Below are 21,064 nucleotides of genomic sequence, written 5' to 3' on the forward strand. Positions count from 1 at the left end.
TAGCCTAAGAACTTCGTGGGAATGTAGAGATGTATTTAGAGTTTGTCATGGATTGATCAATTGTTGGTACACATAGATACATAAAGACTTAGGTGAGGATATAATTCTCTTGAGATGAGAGATGTATGCTAAGATGGTTACTCTTGATGAGAATTCAGCTAGAAGTTTGAGGAGCCTACAACTTGGTTGGATGTGAATTCAATAGAGACCTATGAGGGGATTTCTCTTGGATGAGTCATGATGACATGGAAATCTTGGAGGGGCATTCTTGTTCCCCAGTCTTGGTCTACACGGCAGTTTATCACTTGAGAGGTATTGCCCATTGTTTCTTAGGAGCTTTATGTTTTTCTTTCATACTCGTGGATCTTGAGCTAAAGTTAGATAGTTTTGGAGGATTCGTTGTGAGAGATGGATAACATGTTTATCTCCTTAACATAGGGGATGGTAGTGGACTGATTTCCTGAAATAGGAAATGGAATGGTTTGATCTTCTCTTGGGATTGTAAAGGATATCTTACTTATCATTACTGACACTTAGACACAAGGGCTTCACTTAGTGAACCTATGTTATAGCACGTGTGTTCATGACATACTAAAGAATTCCCCTATTTTCAAAAAATATTTCCCTAAACTCCTTTTTTGTCACCCCCTCCCAATACACAGCCCAAATTAAAATCCCCCCTATTTTCACCAAATATTGTATTTTTTCATAGTCGAAATTAAAAACCCCCTATTTTCACCAAATATTGTATTTTTTCATAGCCAAAATTTAAAACCCCCCTATTTTCACCGATAGGCAATATATTGCAGCCTCATTTTTGGGATTCTAAACCCCCCAATATGAATGCACATGATATAATATTGCCTAGCTAGTGAATCCCCCATGCACTTAGAGGTGTATGCAGAAGGAAATGCTACATGTTTATGGTTTGCAACTTTCTCTCTTTGGTTTTTTCTTTTGGTGATCTTCTTATATGTTCAGATTCACTTGGCAGTGGATATGAGGTTTTGTATGGAGCTACAGTGATCACTAGTTTGTGGTCATATGTTGTCAATTAGGTGATGACATGGAGGTTCTTGTATCTCTTTCTTCTGTCAGATGTGGAGAACTTGGAAGAGATATGTGAGACTTGTTGAGAGAGGTGTTTCTTGCAACAATGTTGTTTGTAGGATGTGCTTATCTTTGTGGATGGACCTTGGTACTACATGGTTACTTTTTTCTATGTGTTATGATTTGTAGACTCTGTATGGTTTTTATTCTTTTCAGATTCAGCATTACCCATGTAGTGGGAGTTTTTGGATGTGTTTAGTCTTCGTTGACTGGTTTTCACATGGAGCTCGTGGTTACAAATTGTGGGTTGGTTGTGTTGGTTGCATGAGTTTACTGATGGTCGATACCTCTATGGTATGTGAGATTAAATGGTTAGAACTTATTGTGCTATTTTTCAATTATGTGGGTTTATTAGTTAGATGGGAGTAGTCATTTTGCCTATTGTTCTAGCTGATGTGTAGTCTCGAATGTTTCACAAATATCGGTGAGTTATTCATCAAGTGGGAGAATGTTGAGAATGGGTGTCTCAAACTTACTAGTTGAAATCTCGATCAAATGGCATTTGGTTTCTACACTAATCAGTTCAGTGTGGAAATTTGTCTTATTGTCGACTAGCTCCAAAGGCAGTAAAATATTCTTAGTGTTTTAAACACAGTTAGAGATGTAATGACTTCAATAAGACTTATAGAAGTCTTGATGACATTGAACACTGAAGTTGGGCAAAACTGTTATCGGTAGAACTTAAGTTTCTGGTAGCCAAAGTCACTTTTCTATCTGATGAGATCTTTTCGATAAGATTGTTTAGTGTTTGGCAAAAGTGTTATCAATAGAACTTAAGTTTTCAGAAAAGTCATTTTAATGTTGATGATCGATTCTATGATGATGTGTCGATAAGCTTTGAGATGGTCTTGATGGGGACCATGATTGACTCATGCTAAGACTTGTGAGGGGCCCATTGATGCAACACTATCAAAGATCAGAGATCGAGTGGAACAAATATTGATGACAATGAGAACTAATGAGATAATTCCATCAGGTATCAATATGTCAATAATCTTTGAAATGGTCTTGGTGGGGACCACGGTTGACTCATGCTGACATGCTAAGTTGGAAGTCGGTGATTGGTCTGTGTGGGAGTATTTGTTAATAGCCTTTGAGATTCAGTAGGGACAATGTGTCACTCGGTTTGACCTACTAGGTTGGATGTCGATAATTGGTCTAAGTTGGAGTCTATGGAGCATGGTTGGAATTCGGTGTAGATTACACACCATTTTTTTGACAACTAAAGAAGTTCGATAGTTTAGTTGTGAGGAAACTGAAACAAACTATTTTTCTTGATAGAGATAATCATTTGAAGAAATGGTTGTAGGCGAGGTTGGAAGTAGATCAATCAGTTGAAAAAGTTGGTCTATTGGTAGGTTGATGGTTCTGTTGATTGTCGAACTACAGAATGTTATGCCTATAATTTGTGTGGATCTAATTCGATCTGGAATGTGTATGCTACTTGAATAGAGACTAATTCAGAATGATTTATCTATAACTTGTATGTAAACTTGATTTACTGTAATACAAGTGATTATTGCTTTGGTGTGTGGGTTTTTCACCCATAAGGGTTTTTCCACATGAAAATCTGGTGTAACTCTATGATTATGAATCTTTCATGTTGCTCTTTTTTTCCTATATTGTGTATCTTAATGACTATAATTGAGAATTAAATACATCCCTGCTTCTCTCATATTTGAATTTAATACTGTGGAAGGCATTTTCACATTGTGCTATCCTTAAAATCTTCACTCTTCACAAACTATAGTTGGATCCTTCAAAAGTAGGAAGAGTCAATTTTTGTGCCATCGGATCTCCTCAAGTAGTTAGTCTCACTTTATATGAACCAAAGCTCTGATACCAATTGTTGAATATCCCGGACATCTAAGAGGGGGGGTGAATTAGTTGTCAATTAAAATATTTTACTTATTCCACATAAACAAATCCGGTAAATTAATTCTTTATTTCTTAACCATAAAATGATACAAGCATGAGAGAGCATACACATGAGACACTTGATTTAATGTGGAAAACTTAAGAAGGGAAAAACTAGGGATAATGCTAATTCTCAAGTGTAAAACACCTATTAGGGTGACATTAGTTAAGGTGAAACTACCCAAAAAAGAGGGCTCACTACCTAGAAGAAGTAGAAGAAGGAAAAATAAGGAATCCACCACTGTAGCACAATTGCCACTAATTTGCAATGCTGAAAGAGACCTTCGACTCACTACCTCTGATACCTAATAGAATTAATGCACTACCACACTGCTCAACAACAACCACACAACCTCGCACAAATTCACACCAATTGGAGAGAAATGTTTCTTTTTCAATCTACTTACATCTATGTTTCTTCATTACAATCATCCTTTATTTATAATTTAATCTCTTGAAATATGAATTCTTCCAACTCAACCAAAGCATTTAGCGAAACACAATTTGAAATAGGTCTACACTAAATATTTCCACTGTGAAAAGGAATGAGAAGTGGACCACACCACAATGCACTTTATCAATCAAAACAACATGTCATCCATATGCTACAATCACTAGAGAAAATAAATAGGACATTCAAGGTTGATCGAACTTAGAATGAACATATCTAGAACCAAGTCTTCAAAGCACATCTTAACATCTTGAATCAAAATAACAAAGATAAAGAGAAAAAATAGCATAATCTTCAAAGCAAATCTTAACATCCTAAATCAGAATAACAAAGATAAAGAGAAAAAATAGCATAACTCCAAAATATTATCATCAAAATCAGAAATGCAGAGAAATGTGGAGCACTGCAAACACTATCGAAAACCATCATCATTGAATGCACTTTCAGAGCACAACTTTCAAAGCACCAAATCATAAGAATGACATCCCAAGACAACATGCAACAAAATACCAAAACTTCATGATTGTAACTGTAACATATCAAAAATATGGAGCACAAACCATTCACTAAAACACAGAATCAATATGTTGATATTAATCACAACCATACTGACACACTATCAACTTCACATTTGCAACAATAGTGACTTATAGAATCCAATGGTTGGATTATGTCATTCAGAAAGATATATTGTTCAAAGGAAGTTAGTTGTGTATTCCAAGGATTTCAATGGGGGTTAATTTGATCAAGGAAAAGAAAAGAGGAGGATTAGTAAGAAATTTTGTTGTTGACAAAATAGTTGATTTGGTGAGTGAACACTATATTTAGCCATAGATATATAAGGATGTTAGGAAGTATGTTCAAAGTTGTAGACATTATTAGATTGCAAAGTGGAGCAGTTACAATATCAAACCATACAAATCTTGTTAGATACTTGATCAGTCCCAAAGACACTAAGAGGGGGGGGGGGGTGAATCAATGTCTAACCGGTGAATGAAATATTTAAACTTGTTTGCAATTTTACAACCCAAATTAATGTACCGGTAAGCAAGCAATAAAGCAATAAAGAGAAATAAGAGAGACAACATCAATGCACACCATAACACAAGATATTTTGGCGAGGAAACCCGGTAGGGGAAAATCCTCGATGGGATTTGTGACCCACAATATTTACTCACTGACCAATATGAATAAATATTACTGATACAATAGGGGCTTGCACATGCAGGATGGCCAACAACCTAGATCTCACTGCTCAATCACAAAAAGGAGTCACACTGACTACAAAATTGGATGATTAAATCCAATGACATTGTACTGCTCAAAATAGCATCTACAATGCTTGATTCAGTACTGGTTTAAGCTCTATCAAATACCTCTGCCACAAACCTTTCTTCGCTCTGCTCTGCTCTTATTCGCTCATCAAAATATTACATCAAAATTCATATACAAATATCCGCTCTTATAATCCTCTTGCATCGATTACTTATACATATTTCGCATACCTATCACACTTTTCACATACCTATGTAACTTCCTACTACTTACAAAATGACCTATAAGATCTCATACATATATGAGTCTTTACAATACATCATGTCGGCTATACAATATAATTATAATACAAAACAATATAATTTATATGTCGGCTGGGGTGCCGGTAAGATCTTTTGTCAGTGTAGACTGGGTACCGGTGAGAATAATCTTGTTGTGCCTGCTAGTGCCGATAGATGATGTTGTGTTGCTGGTGTATGCTATGAACCATATTACCAGTTGGTTTCCATCAATGACAACATCAACTATTCTCATTTGAGTGTAGAATGCCAACAAATCTTTGATAGTATCAGAGAGACCTTGGTAAGACATCATCATGGATTTCATATTGGGGTTACCAAGGACACAAGGGGACATGATTCAATATTGGTAGTAGTGGATATGATGCAGTACATATTGGAAACTTATTTTTTAAAGAGATTGCCAAATTGCATGGATTACCAAAGAGCATAATTTTAGACTGGGATACAAATTGGATATTTTTGGAGAACCTTCTGGCAAAAGATGAAGACATACCTAAAGTTTGGTTCATCATACCATCTGTAGACTAATGGATAGACAAAAGTAGTAAATAGAAGTTTGGATAATCTGTTAAGGTGTTTAGTAGGAGACAAAGTAGGAATTGAGATATAGTTCTACTACAAGCAAAGTTTGCATGTAATAATTCATTTAACCAAAGCACAGGGAAGACAACATTTGAGATTGTGATTAGAGTACACCATAGAGGAGTTTTAAAGCTCAAATATATTAGTATGGAAACTAAAAGAAGTGAAAAATCAGAAGAATTTGTATGATACATGGATAAAATGCATAAATATGTCTAAAAACATTTAGAGGATATGAACAGTTATTATAAGAAGCATGCAGATGAGAAGAGAAGACATAAGGAATTTGTTGTTGGGGATGAAGTCATGATATATCTTAGAAAGGAAAGATTTATAGTAGGCACATTTAACAAGATGAAGATGAGGAAGTATGGACCATGTAAAAATTTTAGGAAGTTTGATTCAAGAAAAACATATAAAGTAGAGTTACCAGAGGCACTCGACATATCACATATTTTCAATATTACAAACATCTATGAGTATCGTGGAGGATAGTCAGGTGACAATATTAACAAATTCTATTTGAAGGATTAGTTACCACATCAACCACTAGAGAATATTGAGAAGATATTGGATACTAGAGTTGGAAAATGCACTAGGAACAAATAGTATCAGGAGTATTTGGTGAAGTGGAAAGGTAGGCTGAAAAAAGATTCAACATTGATAACTCAAGTTGAGGTTGACTATCTTGGTTTTCCTCTAGTCCCCACAAAGTGAGGGTCTCACTTTTCTTTCTAGTCTTGAGTGTTTGATGCAAGAGCATCCCTATTTATAAGAGTAAACTTTCATCAACCAAAAACAATTTTTTTACATTCAATTTGTAGTTGTCTCAACATTTCTATTGCATTTCATCGCACTATACTTTCACACTTTGTAGATCTATATTTATATTCAATACAACATACTATACATTAGATCTAGAAATGAGCTATGATTTGCACTTTTCATCAATAAGTTATCATTCTTTAAAGTTACAATCAATCTCTCCGTCAGAGCATTCTAGGCCTAATTGGGACATTTTGAGTTTCCAAATAATTCCCAAAAAGTGTGGAGCTTAGTGTAACATCATTCAAGGTATTTTGGGCCCTATGGAAACATTTCCCATGGTATGCAACCCATTATAATCTTTTGCGAAGCATTTTCTTGTGTTTTGAGGTCAACCTACACATTTCATCATACCATGGGTTTTGTGAACCCTTGTCGCTAATACAGACCTTTGATAGAGCTAGATAAATGTATTTAAGATTATTTTGTAATCAATCCATAGCAATTAAGTTATGTTGTTCAAAATAGACATATCATTAGAACTAAAGCTTATCAAGCTGCCAATCCTGCAGGACTAGGGTCAAACCAGTGAACCTATTGTAATATCATGTAATGCCTTGCAACAAGCCTGTGAGCCCCAAATATTCTGCATATGAAGGCATGTGATGTAATGTAATGTTGTAGATGGTGAAATCAATACAACTTCATGTTTGCTAAGCATTTTCTTATTTTATTTTCTTTGTGTTGATCTCTATGCTACATAGTTGGATAGTCCTTTCTAGACCCTCTTTCTGTGGCTGCACTAGAACTTGTCATTTTCATCTATCTAAATACAATAGATATATCAATTATATAGGTTGGATCAAGTACATATTTGCACAACATATACACATCAAAGATATTATTCTTTTTAATTGTGTGTAGGAGAAAATCAAGTTTTCAATCTATTAACCCAACTTGATCTAGAATTTTAAAGGATCTTAGAAATCTAGGAGACAACTTAGAGGCTTTGCATACTAACATTATTGCTTTATAAGTTTATACTTATATGAATATTGTGTATCATACAATAAATGTTCTAGAGGTTTTTCCTAATTCAACTTATATTTTTGTCTATTCTTTGACCCCTTTAGCCTCTACTAAATTTAAGTTGCTTGTTGTTCCCTTTCCTAAATCACATTTGGTTTAATCAAGATGCAATCTTTAATTATTATCTAGTTTAGAGATATTTTTCATCATTTCCATATAGTGCAACCTAGGATAGGAAATTTTCCAATCATGCTTGGCCATCCATGACATATATTTGTAGCATATTCCTTAAAATCTAGTTGACCTAATTTATTTGTCAATTTATTTTTAGATGATAGGTAGTACATAGATTTACCTTGAGTTTAAGAGAAGTATAAATTGTGCTCCAAAATTGTGAAGTAACTAGTGAATCTTTCATTTTGAAATTATTTTCTATGTTACAACAATTTAACAACCTAAATAGGCAACTAGAAATTAAACTTTTTTTAATAAATAGTTAAAAACTATTAATAGTTGAATTTAAGTAAAAATTTCAATTAAACTTTAGTCTACAAGTTTTTCTTCTAGATCCTAAATATTATTAACCTATTTTGGTTCTATAGGACATTCTAAAGTTGTCAAATGACTTCTAAAAATTGATATCACCTTGGAAGGACCCTATTAGACAGAAATGCTCCTTTTGCCTAAATTAAACAAGTTTGAATTCCACTAAATTAATCTCTATAAATAAATCCTACACTTACACCTAGATATTTGGCATTCTCTTAAATTAGACTTGTGCTCTATAGGCAATAGACATGTTATATTATCTTACAATGATTTGGGCTAACACTTGTCAAACTCTAGTTAGTTTAGACTCATTCCTATTGAGAGTTCTAGATGAGCTTGAGCATTCTTAGAATTCGAAACCTAAATGCTTTTGAAGGCTTGAGAATTTTTTAAGATTTGGTTTACTTAGGTTTTGGGTTTTAGAATTTATAAATTCTCTTAAAAGATCATATATATGTGAAATTTGTTAGATTTTGACTTAATTGGATCTTAGTTCTAGATTTTACAAGTTATAACTTTAAAGATTGGGATACTCTAATGTAGACTATTACCTTTGATGAACATGAAAATTTGATAATGAATAGTTTATTTAGTTTTAATTCCAGAATTTATAATGTAATATCTCATTATCTTAAAATTATATAGATAACATGTGTCAAACTATGATTAGTTCACACTTAGACCTCTCAAAGTTTATAAACAAGTTTGAGTACTCTTCTTTGAAGACTAATTGCTCTTACAAACCAAGAATTTCTTATAAGTAATCCTAACCTTTTGGTTGTAGAATTTTCAAATGAATGCTCTTGAATGATCATGTAGATGCAAAACTACTTAGATTTTGACTTAATTGGAGATTTGGATTTTAGATTTCATAAGTTATTACTATTAAAATTAGTTTACTCTCGCATAGAGACATGACATGATTTGGTTGGTTTGGGCTAATAGGGGCTTTCAAAGTAGTATGAGAGAATTTGCTCAGGACCATTCTCTCTAGCAGACACATAAACTCTATGAAGTTCATTCCATTTAGTTTTGGTTCTGAATTTTAAATATAATATTCCAAAAGAGTGGCGCTCCTTCAATGCAGACACATGTCGCTCAAAGATTTACTTTGATGGATCAGTGGTGTAAGGTCACTTTACTAGATCTATGGCTAAGGTTTGGTCCTTAAAATCAGTAGTCAAAAGTTGCCTTTACAGAATGATAGATAAGATTATAAAACTCAGAGAAGACTTAATTGAATTTGATAAGAGATTTTGAATATAAAACAAAGAAATTTCTAACATTTAAAATTTTAATCTTAAAAATTGTCAATAGTGTATCTATGCAGCAACCAGCAAGCCTGTAAACTAATAATACATCTATATAACAGCCACTAATATATAATTTTGATTCTCTTCTTAAAAACAAAAAAAAAACATCTATTACTACATAATTGATTCTACTAAACCATTATTTTGTCTACATAATTAATAAATTATTATCTAATTGATTGAAGTATACTATCTTATCTTGTTTAATTGTCAGAGTCTGGCATGTGTTTTGATTCCCTGCTCAACCTTTCTAAGCTTGGTGCAATTGCATAAAGGGAATATGATAATCTAGACTTTGAAGATTGTATTTTCTCCGTCCGCCATGATAGTCTTGCTCTTTTCTAAATGAATTTTAGATGATGACAAAAACTATTTTGGGGACCATCTTGTGAAATATCTAGGGGACCATCTCCCTATTAAATGTAGGCGTGCCCCTGGAGATACATCCATTCCAAGTTAGATTGTATCTTATCCATCACATTCACCTTTATTATTATTCCTTGGAAGTATTTAAGTTGTATGAAAACAATTTGGATTCATGGCTGGAATTTGTGGATTTCAGACAGCATGATTAAACTCTTTTCCACATACGCACTAGGTAGCACTAGAGTGCTGAACATTCAATCATGCTTAACAACTATTGAAGCACCTGTCCCAGTCACCGAACTTTTTCTTTCAATGCACTTGGAACAAGGCCCATGAAGTTGATAGTTTACATTTATAACATGATTTCAGTTTGAAAGAAAGGATGGAAGCCTTACGTTTGTAAGATTTATAGGTGGGTTGTTGGGATTGTGTGAGGTCAAATTCAATGGAACAAGTTCTGGCCTTCAGTTTTCGAGGAAAAAGAAATACAAAGATCAAAAAAGGGTACTTTGTAGATTCCACTGAGGAAAAGAAGCAAAGGAGAGGCATATACATGTTGTCGTCTCTTCCATGCTAATGGTGTGTTTTAATAGATGTCATTAGTCATGCGCGTGATCAAGGTGGTACTAACTCTGCGTGTCAGAATTTGGACTATACCTAGTGCATGAATAATAAGAAGAAGAGAAATTGGAAGAGAAGAATAAGAGGATGAGTTTCCTACACTATACATAATAATACGTGGTGTTCAGAGTGGTTACAACGATATGACTAAAATTCAGAAGGTATTAGAGGGGACATGGAATGAGACGGGTGGGTCTAGCCAGTACAAAAAATCCTTTTCACAAAATCTAGCCACCGCGATTCGAATCTCCGTCTCAGAGAAAAATCCTTGATTGCGTAGCAGTGTGGGACGACTTCCACGTGCTTTTCGCCCTTACCTCTTTCAATGCGAAAACGAAGTGTGATTTGGAGGCCTGTAGGGCTGTAGATCGCAGGGACAAAGGAAGTTAATGCGTAGCTAGGCTACACCCTATTTATTACTTATTAGCTGCAAGACAAGTTGAATAGTGTGAATTCAGTCTTTACATTTCAGAGATTTATTCTGTAGCCTTCTGAGTGTCGGAACAGTCTAGGCTGCGGCAGCTTTTTATAGCGATCATTTGTGTTGTGTGGCGACGAACAACGTACGCACGGGTGCAGATTTATCAGAGACGCACATGGGGAGTCGGGAAAAAGAAAAATCAAAATCTCTTCCTCGTTCTCATATTCTCAGATGATTTTTTTTTTGTTGGGTCTTTTTAAACACTTGGGTTAATCATATGCGCTTCGTAGTTCGTCTCAGTCTCCACATTCCTGAATCATATGAGATGTATTCCTACTTAATATCCTCTATACATTACTGAATCATACCTAACATTTTTACATTATTCCATTCGTTGTTCAGTAGAATTTTTGCATAGTTAGAGCTTAGGGAAGGGGAGGGGAATGATCTAATAAGTATGTGCTGTTGCAGCTGCATCTTTATTCGCTGTATTAGACAAAACAGTTGTTGAATTACCGCATGGGTGTAGGGATAGGCTATTGATTAGGGGCAAAAGGACGCGGATGTCTGCCATTATTCCAGAAGTTCAGGTATAATATCTGGTCCCAGGGACCCCACAGGATCGTCTGTTTGCAGGATACAAATCTCAACCTCTTTCTCTTTCCCCTTCCTTCCTGCACCCTGCACGCTGCACGCTTTCTGATATAAGCCGCAATCCTCCCTGCCCGCATTTTTGTGTCTTGAGATGAGTTATTGGTATGATTTGATTTGCATGGGACGAATCAGGAGCATTTTTTGGACGGTCTTTATGGGCCTGCTGTCGTGTATTTCGGCCCCCTGTAAGCCCATGCAAAGCCCTGCTTCCACTGGACCTGGACTCGACCTTACCAGGTTTCACAGAGAGAGTGTGGTCGACACTCCACATCTTTCCTTCCTCGACTCTGCCTCCGCAGCTATCGATTTTGGTGGGATTTTTCATCACAAACCGGCGGCTATTTTTCGCCCGGTGGAAGCAGAGGAGATAGCCGGTTTTCTGAGGGCTGTGTATATGTCGAACAAACTGGACCATCAGGTTGACTTCACTGTGTCCGCCAAGGGAGCCGGGCATTCCATCTATGGCCAAGCGCAGGCACGGGCACCCAATGGGCTTGTCGTTGATATGCGAGCTCTCAGAGGTATTCAAATCCACAACAAGTACGCAGATGTTGCAGCGGGAGAACTCTGGGCAGACGTGCTGATTGAATCTTTGAAAGTTGGTCTTGCGCCTCGATCCTGGACCGATTATCTCTATCTCACCGTGGGGGGGACGCTTTCCAATGCAGGCGTTAGCGGGCAGACCTTTCGCCACGGCCCTCAAATCAGTAATGTTCTGCAGTTGGACATAGTCACAGGTAATAAGCTATGTCATCTTTGCACTTATTATATTCAGTAATGCTTTTTGGGAAGAATGAACTATTACCCAACCGTGTAATGTAGCCTATTAGAGCACTACGTAGTGCAAGAGAGTTTGATGTAACCCTAAAATTACAGTTGTCAAGAGATTTAGAATCAAATTCATCAGTAAGTTTTCTATTCATTTTCATGACCAAGATCAAATCTATGTTGACTCTGTATTACGTTACCTAATTTGTCTTCAATTAAGAAAAAGCCCACCTTAGAGATGCGTAGGATTCAGTACAGTAAAAGCTATAAACAATGCTTTTGGGAGTAGTTTTTTATTCTTTGATATGATAAATATAGAAATTCTATGATATGTTTGATGTAACATTATAAATTTATATTTATATATTGCAGTTTTTTATTATAAATTGAATTAAAATAGAATAGAAGACTTTTAACATAGTTTATTAGACATCAGACCTTGTCAGACCTTCTGTAATTTGTATAAACAATTTATCTACGTAGCAGATTTTGAAATAACTTTCTGTAATATTAAGCAATATAATTGACATCAAAGTTTGTGACAGAGCTATATTAGGTTAAATCTATAGAACTCCCTAGAATTAAATTTATAGTTGACATAAATTTTTCAATTTTTAGTTTTAATTGTAAGTAATTTTCAATTAAAATTTTAAATCACATTTAATGATTCATTCATTTAAAAAAAATAAAAAAATTTGCATATTGTTTTCCTCTTATGTGAAAATATATTCATGTTTTACAGAGTATTTTTGCCTGACCGTCCAACATTATATGTCAGTCATCTTTAAATAGTTTTGCTTTTACCAGGTGGCCATTACTTGTTTTAAAAGATAAGATTTTTATACATGGAATTTGTATCTAAAAGATATGATGGGTTACGGTTAGTTCTTACAGTTAAGATTTCATATTCGTATATTTGTTTTTTATATGCATGCGTGCACAACGAGCTCAATTGCTCAGTAGTACTTGTTTTTGAATTGAAACACAGGGACTGGAGAGCTGTTGAATTGCTCTGCCAGTGAAAATGAGGATTTGTTCTACGGTGCCATGGGAGGGCTGGGACAGTTCGGCATCATAACCAAAGCTCGGATCATTCTGGAACCCGCTCCTCAAAGAGTAAGAACTATTATTACACCATTCCAAGTTATGCATGCACGGTCAGGCATTATTTTCTTTGCCTGTTCTGTCTTCTTCAACTGCAAGTTGAACGTACTCAATAGCCTTTAAACGCACTGTTCTTTCTGTTTCCGTATGAAAAACTTGCAGAGCAAATTGTAATAGCAATTTTATTATCTCTTGCCGCTGTTAAAGTCGATGGCTAGACCTATAACAATTTTTTTAACTGACCAAAAAACAGTCCAAATAATTATATATAGATAATATTCCAGTTGTCAGTTACCTATCATGAAAATGAAGAAGAATGTACTCAACAAATGTATGGTGAAGAGAAGTAAAGGCAGAATATTAGATGTGAATGTTCTTAACCAATATATGGTGAAGAGTAGAAGAGGCTGAAAATTGAAGCTGGAAATGTACAACCAATATGGAGATAATTTAATACGAAATAGTAATTGTTTTTTCCTTCAACAGTCCTAGCAACTTAGGGCCGTATCAAACATCACTAAACAGTCATTTTTTTTTTGCCTCTTTATGTACAATCAAAGTGTCGTACTGAATCCTCATTTAACTTCAATTTGCTTTAGGTGAGATGGGTTCGGATCTTCTATAATGATTTCGAGCAATTCGCTAGAGACCAAGAACTCATTGTGTCCATGCACAACGGTGTAGATTACTTAGAAGGCTTCATGATCCTCAACAGCGAAGCGATGCACAGTTGGTCGGTCGGATTTCCCACAGCAAAGCTGCCGAATGAAAGCTTTGTCCAGGGCATTGGAAGCCAGGTCCACTTTTGCATAGAAATAGCCATGTACTTCACACACCATGGGACTGCACATATGGACAAGGTATGCACGCACATTATTTTTGTTTGTTTCTAACGTTGTAGCATCTTTTATCGTGAATCAACTGAGCCTGTATATTTGCAGGTTGTGGGTCGTGTCATGTCGAGATTGAGTTTCATTCCCTCGTCGATATTCAGTGCGGATGTTTCATACTTCAATTTTCTGAATCGTGTCCATGCCGAAGAGTTGAACCTGCGATCTAGCGGACTGTGGGATGTCCCTCACCCGTGGCTCAACATGTTTGTCCCACGAAGCAAGATTCATCAGTTTACTTCCAATCTTACACAGATCATACCTCGCCACACCTTCAAGGGCCCAATTCTCATATATCCTGTGCTTCGAAGCAAGTATGGAATTCACTATTTTCCAACCTTTCTCTTAATAAAAATTGGGAAGATCTTTGTATTTTGGACATGAACATTTGGATAAATTCGAATTACACTCAATGATATATTATCCGGCAAAATTCATCAATAATTAATGAACTGAAAAGTTCCTACCATCTTTGTTTTTATCATAAAATCCAGGCATTTAGGGTGCAATGGCTATATCAAGTGATAGATCCAAATGTCTCGTGGCCTATCTGTATCCACGTCAACTAGAAAACTATTCTATTCCCAATTGTATTACCTACTTAAAACTCATATATAATCTTTAAATTATAGAAAATAGAAATGGCAGGTAGACTGTCAGGTCAAGAGTTGACAATCCTTTTTATATCATAAAATAAAGGATCAAACCCACCTAATTGATGAACCCTTGCTAACCAAAAAGATGGAGTATTGTTGTTGGCAATAAATTTTTATTTATTTTTCAGTCTTCATTTCAAATTTCCCTTAGGAAATCACCATTTTTTATTATTTTGATATGCATTTCAAAGGCTAACAGCTGAAGAAATAACATTGCAGGTGGAATACGAACATGTCTGCAGTATTGCCAGAGGACAATGAAGAGATATTTTATGTTGTGGGAATGCTTCGTTCAGCGGACCCACATTGCTCTTCGGGGACCTCCTGCATGGACAATCTGCTCTTACAAAACCAAGAAATAGTTGATATATCAACTACCATGTCAGAGCTTAATGTTGACAATGGGATTGCTGCCACTGCCAAGCAGTATTTGCCCTACTATACCAGTGAATCTCAGTGGAAGAATCACTTTGGAAGCAAATGGGAAATGTTTGTACAGAGGAAGGCAAGATACGATCCTCTAAACGTATTGGGTCCTGGACAGAGAATTTTCAAAAGAAAAACCAGAAGTACCACACATACCCAATAAAAAAGAAAAGCTACTATATGTTGTTATATACAATGTCACAGCATATAAGCCGCAGCAATAGCTAAGAGCGTCCGTTCTCCGCGTGAAAGATGACCTCCAGGCTTGAGCGTATACATGCTCACGCCGGTCTTTTTGTTCCAATCTGTACAGTAGCATATATTCAAGTGTGTGTTTCTCCTGTACAACGAGCATATAATTTCTGTTCACAAATATTTAAGCAAATGAATAGATGGTACATCGAGCATATAATTTCTGTTTACAAATATTTAAGCAAATGAATAGATGAGATACATCTTATGGATAAATCTTGAATCTCGCCCTTTTTGGACTGAAAATTGGAATGGTTTTTCTTAATATTATGTGGATTAGGAAGTTTGCAAATCGATACAAAATACTAATGTTTAAGCTATTAACTTTCCTTTTTTCTTCTTTTTCTTTTTTGGTTTGGAATTAGTCCAATTTAATCTTTTATCAAAAAGGGCTGGTGGTAAAAATGTATGGGACAAAGTTTGAAACAAAGACATAATAAATAAGAGGAGCTAACTAAGCAATTAAAGTAGGTCTAGTAAAAGGGAATCTTTATAAGTAGGATTTCTTTAGACAATTTCAAGAACATCATCATCAATAGGCTTTTAACTAGTATGAGTGGCTTCTTTAGAAATATTTTTCAATTGAGCACACATTGTGGAGATGACCAAATCTAGGTAAAGGGTCTTGCTAGAATTAGGCCACTTAGAACCACACTAAAGAGAGGAACAAATGGGTTGTCAACAAGACTAAGACCATCCTTCCTCTAAGTTGCAATATCTTTGCTAGTTAAAGGCTAAGAACAATAGGATTGTGATCCTTTGTCATGTCTAGGGGATTGGTTGCTACAACACTTACACCCTTCTAAGGAGAAGAGGGGCAAGAGGGACTCTAGCAAATACTAAAGAAGTTTCTTGAAATGCCTACAAAATGGAGAATATGGATGAGAATCCCAATAGGGCCACAAGCACCAATTGGAAGACCTTGATAGAGAATAAACCAAGCACAGTGAGCCAACATAGGTTTGAGAATTACCAACTAAAAAGATAGAAATCATGCTACCAGAATTTGATAGAGGATTAAAGCTACCAATAATGGTTGAAGTTTATGTTTGATCGGTACGCTAAGCATATAATTTTGGCTTACAAATATTTAAGCAAATGAATAGATGAGACATATTTTATGGATAAATCTTGATTCTTTCATTTTTGGACTGAAAATTGGAATCATTTTTATTCTCAACATTATGTGGATAAGGAAGTTCAATATGTTTTAGTTGTAAATAGATACAGAATACTAATGTGTAATGTCGTAAATTGCACCCTGTGTAATTCCACAGTACACTAATTGGAGAACTCCATTCCCCTATTGTCCTCTTGGCTCGCTCCATCACCCTTTAGTTATCCCTTTCCTCAACCTTGTTGACTGTATGGCTCGTGGATGCTAGAGTGTCACAGAGATGCCAACACGCTGCACTAGCATCTTGCAAATTTGCAACCCACATGTGGTTGTTTAAACATTATACCTGCGATTGGCAAGGCTCGTAATGCCACTTCCCATATCCATCGATGTCAGTTTTGCTCCCAGGATGCATATCTTCCCTCTTTGACTCCATTCTAGCTCACTAGCAACTCATTCATATTGGATATTGCTGAGAAGTTTGTTGAAATGATGTGTTGTCATTGATGTCAACATATTCCTCTGTGTATTCCAGTGTTGCAGTCAGATTAAATGAGTTGGTTTGGTCAGTGTGTTGCAAATGAGTTGTTGCGGATTAAAGGGTTTTGAGATAAGTATCTTTAGTTGATTCAACTAATGGTTCAGTGGTCCGCATGATGATTTGATCGAGTTATGAGATCTGGTATTGAGGTTTATTTTTTAGTTGTTCAGTGTTCTAGATTTTTCTCCGCATTTCTCTGAAATCGTAATATCTCGGTTTGTGGATTTGGCAGAGTGTTTGGGACGTTCATATGTGTCCTCAATTTAGATGGTTCATGATTTGGAGATCCACAAGTGAATCTTTCAGTTTGATAGTCAGTTCAGTATGTGTTCTTGAAGTTCGCTATAATGATGATGAAGATTCTAGTATGTGGTGATGTTGTGGTAGTTCATGATGCTTGTGGATGTTTCTAGATCGTGTTCTATCTGTGTTGATGGTGTACATTGATCGTTGTGTGCATAATTGATCATTTTCTTGATCTGATGGTGTTCTTTGTGTTATGCGACATTCATGATGATTGTAGCCTGTTGTGGATGTTCAAGGCGTAATTCTTGGAAGTGTTTCTTGTTTATGGTGGTGATTTAGGTTTGTACTATGTCTTAGTCAACATTGTTTTGGTATGCATATTATGTTGTAGTGTGTTCTTATAATTTGTGATGTGTTGAGCCGACCATGAAATATAGGTTGATGATTTTTATAAATATATGTGATAATCATATGAGAGATATATCTGCATTATATCTACGAGTATGTGTGATCAGATAAGTGTGCAAACAAGTGTTTTGATTTTTTGGTAGTGTGAAAAAGTGTGGCAAAGCAGATTAGACATTGTGCTTATATCGAAACTGTAACCAGGCATGAGGAGATGCTATTTCATTAATTCATGATCCCCTGGATGTAATCTGAATGTTTTTGTAAGACACCAAGTCTTCCTCGGGGCTGTATCCTTTCTTGCTTTGTGATTTGAGCAGTGAACTCTAGGCAATGTGCTTGAATGCATGTGCATTCCTCATTGTAATATTTTATTTACTTCCAATAGGGTATTATCTCGTTATGGGTAGGTTCCCACCATGGTTTTTCCTTTAACCATGTTTTCCATGTCTAAAATCTTAGTGTTATCTATGTTATTGATTTGTCCTTTCATTGTTAAGATTCATCAGATCTAAATTTAAGTTTAAGTTGAGTAAAGTTTGTGAGCAAACTGATTCACCCCCCCCTCAGTTTGCTACATTGTTGCCAACAATTGGTATCAGAGCCAGGTCCTTCAGAAGAAGCTTGATTGCTTGAAGTTATCCGCGATGGCAACCTTTTCTTTTAAGAAGGATAGTTCGAGATTTGGTGGAACAAATTACACTATATGGAAGAACTAGATGGAATGTCACTTGAGAGGCATTGGTGAAGATTATTGGAAGATTACTAAGAATGTGTACAATGTTCCTGCAAATGGTCCTAGTACTCCAGATGAGATAAATAAATTTAAATTCAATATTAGAGCCAAGGAAACATTGTTGAGTGCCTTGATTGATTCTAACATGACTAATGTGATGGATTTGTAGACTTCTCATGAGATCGGGAAGAAGCTAGAGACTTTGTGTGAAGGTGATAGCCATGTGAAAGATGCTAAGTTGCAGAGCTTGAGGGAAAAGTATGAGATGCTGAAGATGGGTGAAGATGGGAGCATTAACTCCTTTATACAGAGAATGAATGAGCTTGTGTTGAATATCAGATGTGTCGGTGGAGTGTTGGAAGAATAAGAGATTGTAGCTAAAGTGCTGAGATCCTTGCCTCCTTGTTCTAAGCACAAGGTTGCTACTATTGAGTAGATCCAGATGATGATAGATGTGACCAGAGACATGCTGATTGGAAAGCTTGTTGCCTTTGATTTGAGCAAATTTGATGAATCTCTTCCTAAATCTGAATCTGCATTCAAAGCTACTGTTTCCGGAAAGCAAAAATATGATCCAAGAGAAAGTTCTACAAGAGTATTTAGATATGAGAAGAAGATGAGAGAGCTTGAAGAAGAAGAAGAAAGACATCTTGAAGCCCTGATTGCAACAAGATTGCCTAACGGAGTCGGTAAGTATGAAGGGAAGTTACCTCTTAAATGTTTTTCATGCAATAAGAAAGGACATTTTGCCTCAAGGTGTTCGGAGAGAGTTTCTATGTCCAAGCCATTAAATACATATAAGCCTAAATATTAGAAGAAGTTTTATTTTTTTGTTGATGAAGGTGTGACAAATGATGAATCTGATAAGGGAAATTCAGGAGATGAATGGGTGTTTATTGCTATCAAGGAAGATGATCCTATTACTACTGATTCTACTAGCTGCATAATTGAGGAGAAAGATTTGGCTGCAAAAGTTGAAGAGAAAGATGAATGGGTTATTGATAGTGGTTGCTCTAATAAGATGGCAGGTGATAAGAGTAAGTTTGAGTATGGAAAATTATGATGGTGGTGTAGTAAGATTTGGAGATGACAAAGCTAGTATAATCAATGGTAGAGGTTTTATTTCTCTTGATGATAAGCATAACACTGATGATGTCTTGTATGTTGAAGGCCTAAAGCATAATCTTTTGAGTGTTGGAAAGATGGTTGACAAGGGATATTATTTGCAATTCAAGAATGACAAATGTAAGATCTCGAGAAAATCTGAAATTGAGATTGCATCAGGTATAAAAACTAAAGGTAATATCTTTCACTTGAATGTTGGTGGTAAAAGTTGTTTGATTTCTCAAGTTGATGAAAGTTAGTTATGGCATAGAAGGATGTGTCATGTAAATTTTGATTGCATGGTTAAGATAAGTTCTACGCAAGCAGTGAGAGATCTTCCTAAGTTGGTAAAGCCTTTTAATCTGGTATGTAAGCAATATCAATTAGGGAAGCAGACAAGAGTTTATTTCAAAAGCAAATAGTATACTTCTAAAGGAATATTGGATCTTGTGCATACTAATTTGTGTGGTCCTTCTAGAGTGAGAAGCTTGCACGGTGACAAGTATTTCATGTTGTTGATTGATGACTATTCAAGGATGATGTGGGTTACTTTCTAAAGGGAGAAATTTGAAGCATTGGAGAAGTTCAATATTTTCAAAGCTATGTTTGAGACTAAGACTGGATTGAAGTTGAAGTGTCTGAAATCTGACAGAGGTGGTGAATCTACTTTTGGTGAGTTAAATTCTTTTTGTGAAAAACATGGGGTGAAGAGACAGTTATCTACTCCGTAGACCCCTTAGCAGAATGATGTTGTGGAGAGGAAGAACAAGACAATTCAGGAAGCTTCTAGTATGATGATGATTGAAGGAAATGTTCCACATATATATTGGAGAGAAACTGTGAATATTGTTTTATACAATTTTTAATGAGTGCATATCAAATGTGATATCGGTAAGACTCCTTATGAGTTATGGTTTGGTCATGTTCATACCATTAGATATTTTAGAATTTTTGGAAGTAAATGCTATATCAAAATAGATGAAGATCTAGGGAATTTTGATGCTAGATGTGATGAACTTGGTTATTCTACTAAGAGAAAGGCCTATCGGTGTTATAATAAGATATTGAGAAAGATGGTTGAGAGTGTTAATGTGAAAGTTGATGAAGGAAATGAGTATTAGTCCAACTGCTTTGGATATGATTTAGATGATTAGGATTTTAGTTAAAATAAAGGAAAGCAAGTGTAGACCCAGAATCAAATTTAGATTGCTCCGGAAAAGCTTGAGAATGAAGGAGAAGGTGCAAGTGCTAGAGCAGAAGAAAGATCCCAAGAGTTTGAAATTCAAGAAAATCCTAAGACTCCTAGGTATGTAAAGTTGAATCATTCAAAGAATCAGATAATAGGAGTAAGAATAGAGGTGTGATGAGTAGGAGAAGAATTTTGAAGAATATTGCGTGATTTCAATGATTGAACCTAAGGATGTTAATGAAGCATGCAAAGATGAAAATTGTGTTAAAGCAATG

The 21,064-nt window shown here is 35.6% G+C and overlaps 1 protein-coding gene across 1 annotated transcript; it reads left to right on the top strand.

Annotated features, from left to right (window-relative positions):
• The first annotated feature begins 10,470 nt into the window (after nt 1-10,470).
• On the top strand, nt 10,471-15,648 carry LOC131036280 (cytokinin dehydrogenase 3). The gene is made up of 5 exons (XM_057968134.2): nt 10,471-12,092; nt 13,112-13,239; nt 13,827-14,087; nt 14,169-14,431; nt 14,993-15,648. The coding sequence occupies exons 1-5, from the start codon at nt 11,447-11,449 to the stop codon at nt 15,360-15,362; spliced, it is 1,668 nt and encodes a 555-aa protein (XP_057824117.1). The 5' UTR covers nt 10,471-11,446; the 3' UTR covers nt 15,363-15,648.
• Nucleotides 15,649-21,064: the final 5,416 nt, after the last annotated feature.

Source organism: Cryptomeria japonica, chromosome 6, assembly GCF_030272615.1.
Source record: "Cryptomeria japonica chromosome 6, Sugi_1.0, whole genome shotgun sequence".
Classification (NCBI taxonomy): Eukaryota; Viridiplantae; Streptophyta; class Pinopsida; order Cupressales; family Cupressaceae; genus Cryptomeria; species Cryptomeria japonica.

Coding starts and splice junctions, on each gene's coding strand:
- LOC131036280 (XM_057968134.2), top strand. CDS start 11,447: ATGAGTTATTGGTATGATTTGATTTGCATGGGACGAATCAGGAGCATT. Junction 13,240..13,826: donor TGGAACCCGCTCCTCAAAGA/GTAAGAACTATT, acceptor AATTTGCTTTAG/GTGAGATGGGTTCGGATCTT. Junction 14,088..14,168: donor GGACTGCACATATGGACAAG/GTATGCACGCAC, acceptor GTATATTTGCAG/GTTGTGGGTCGTGTCATGTC.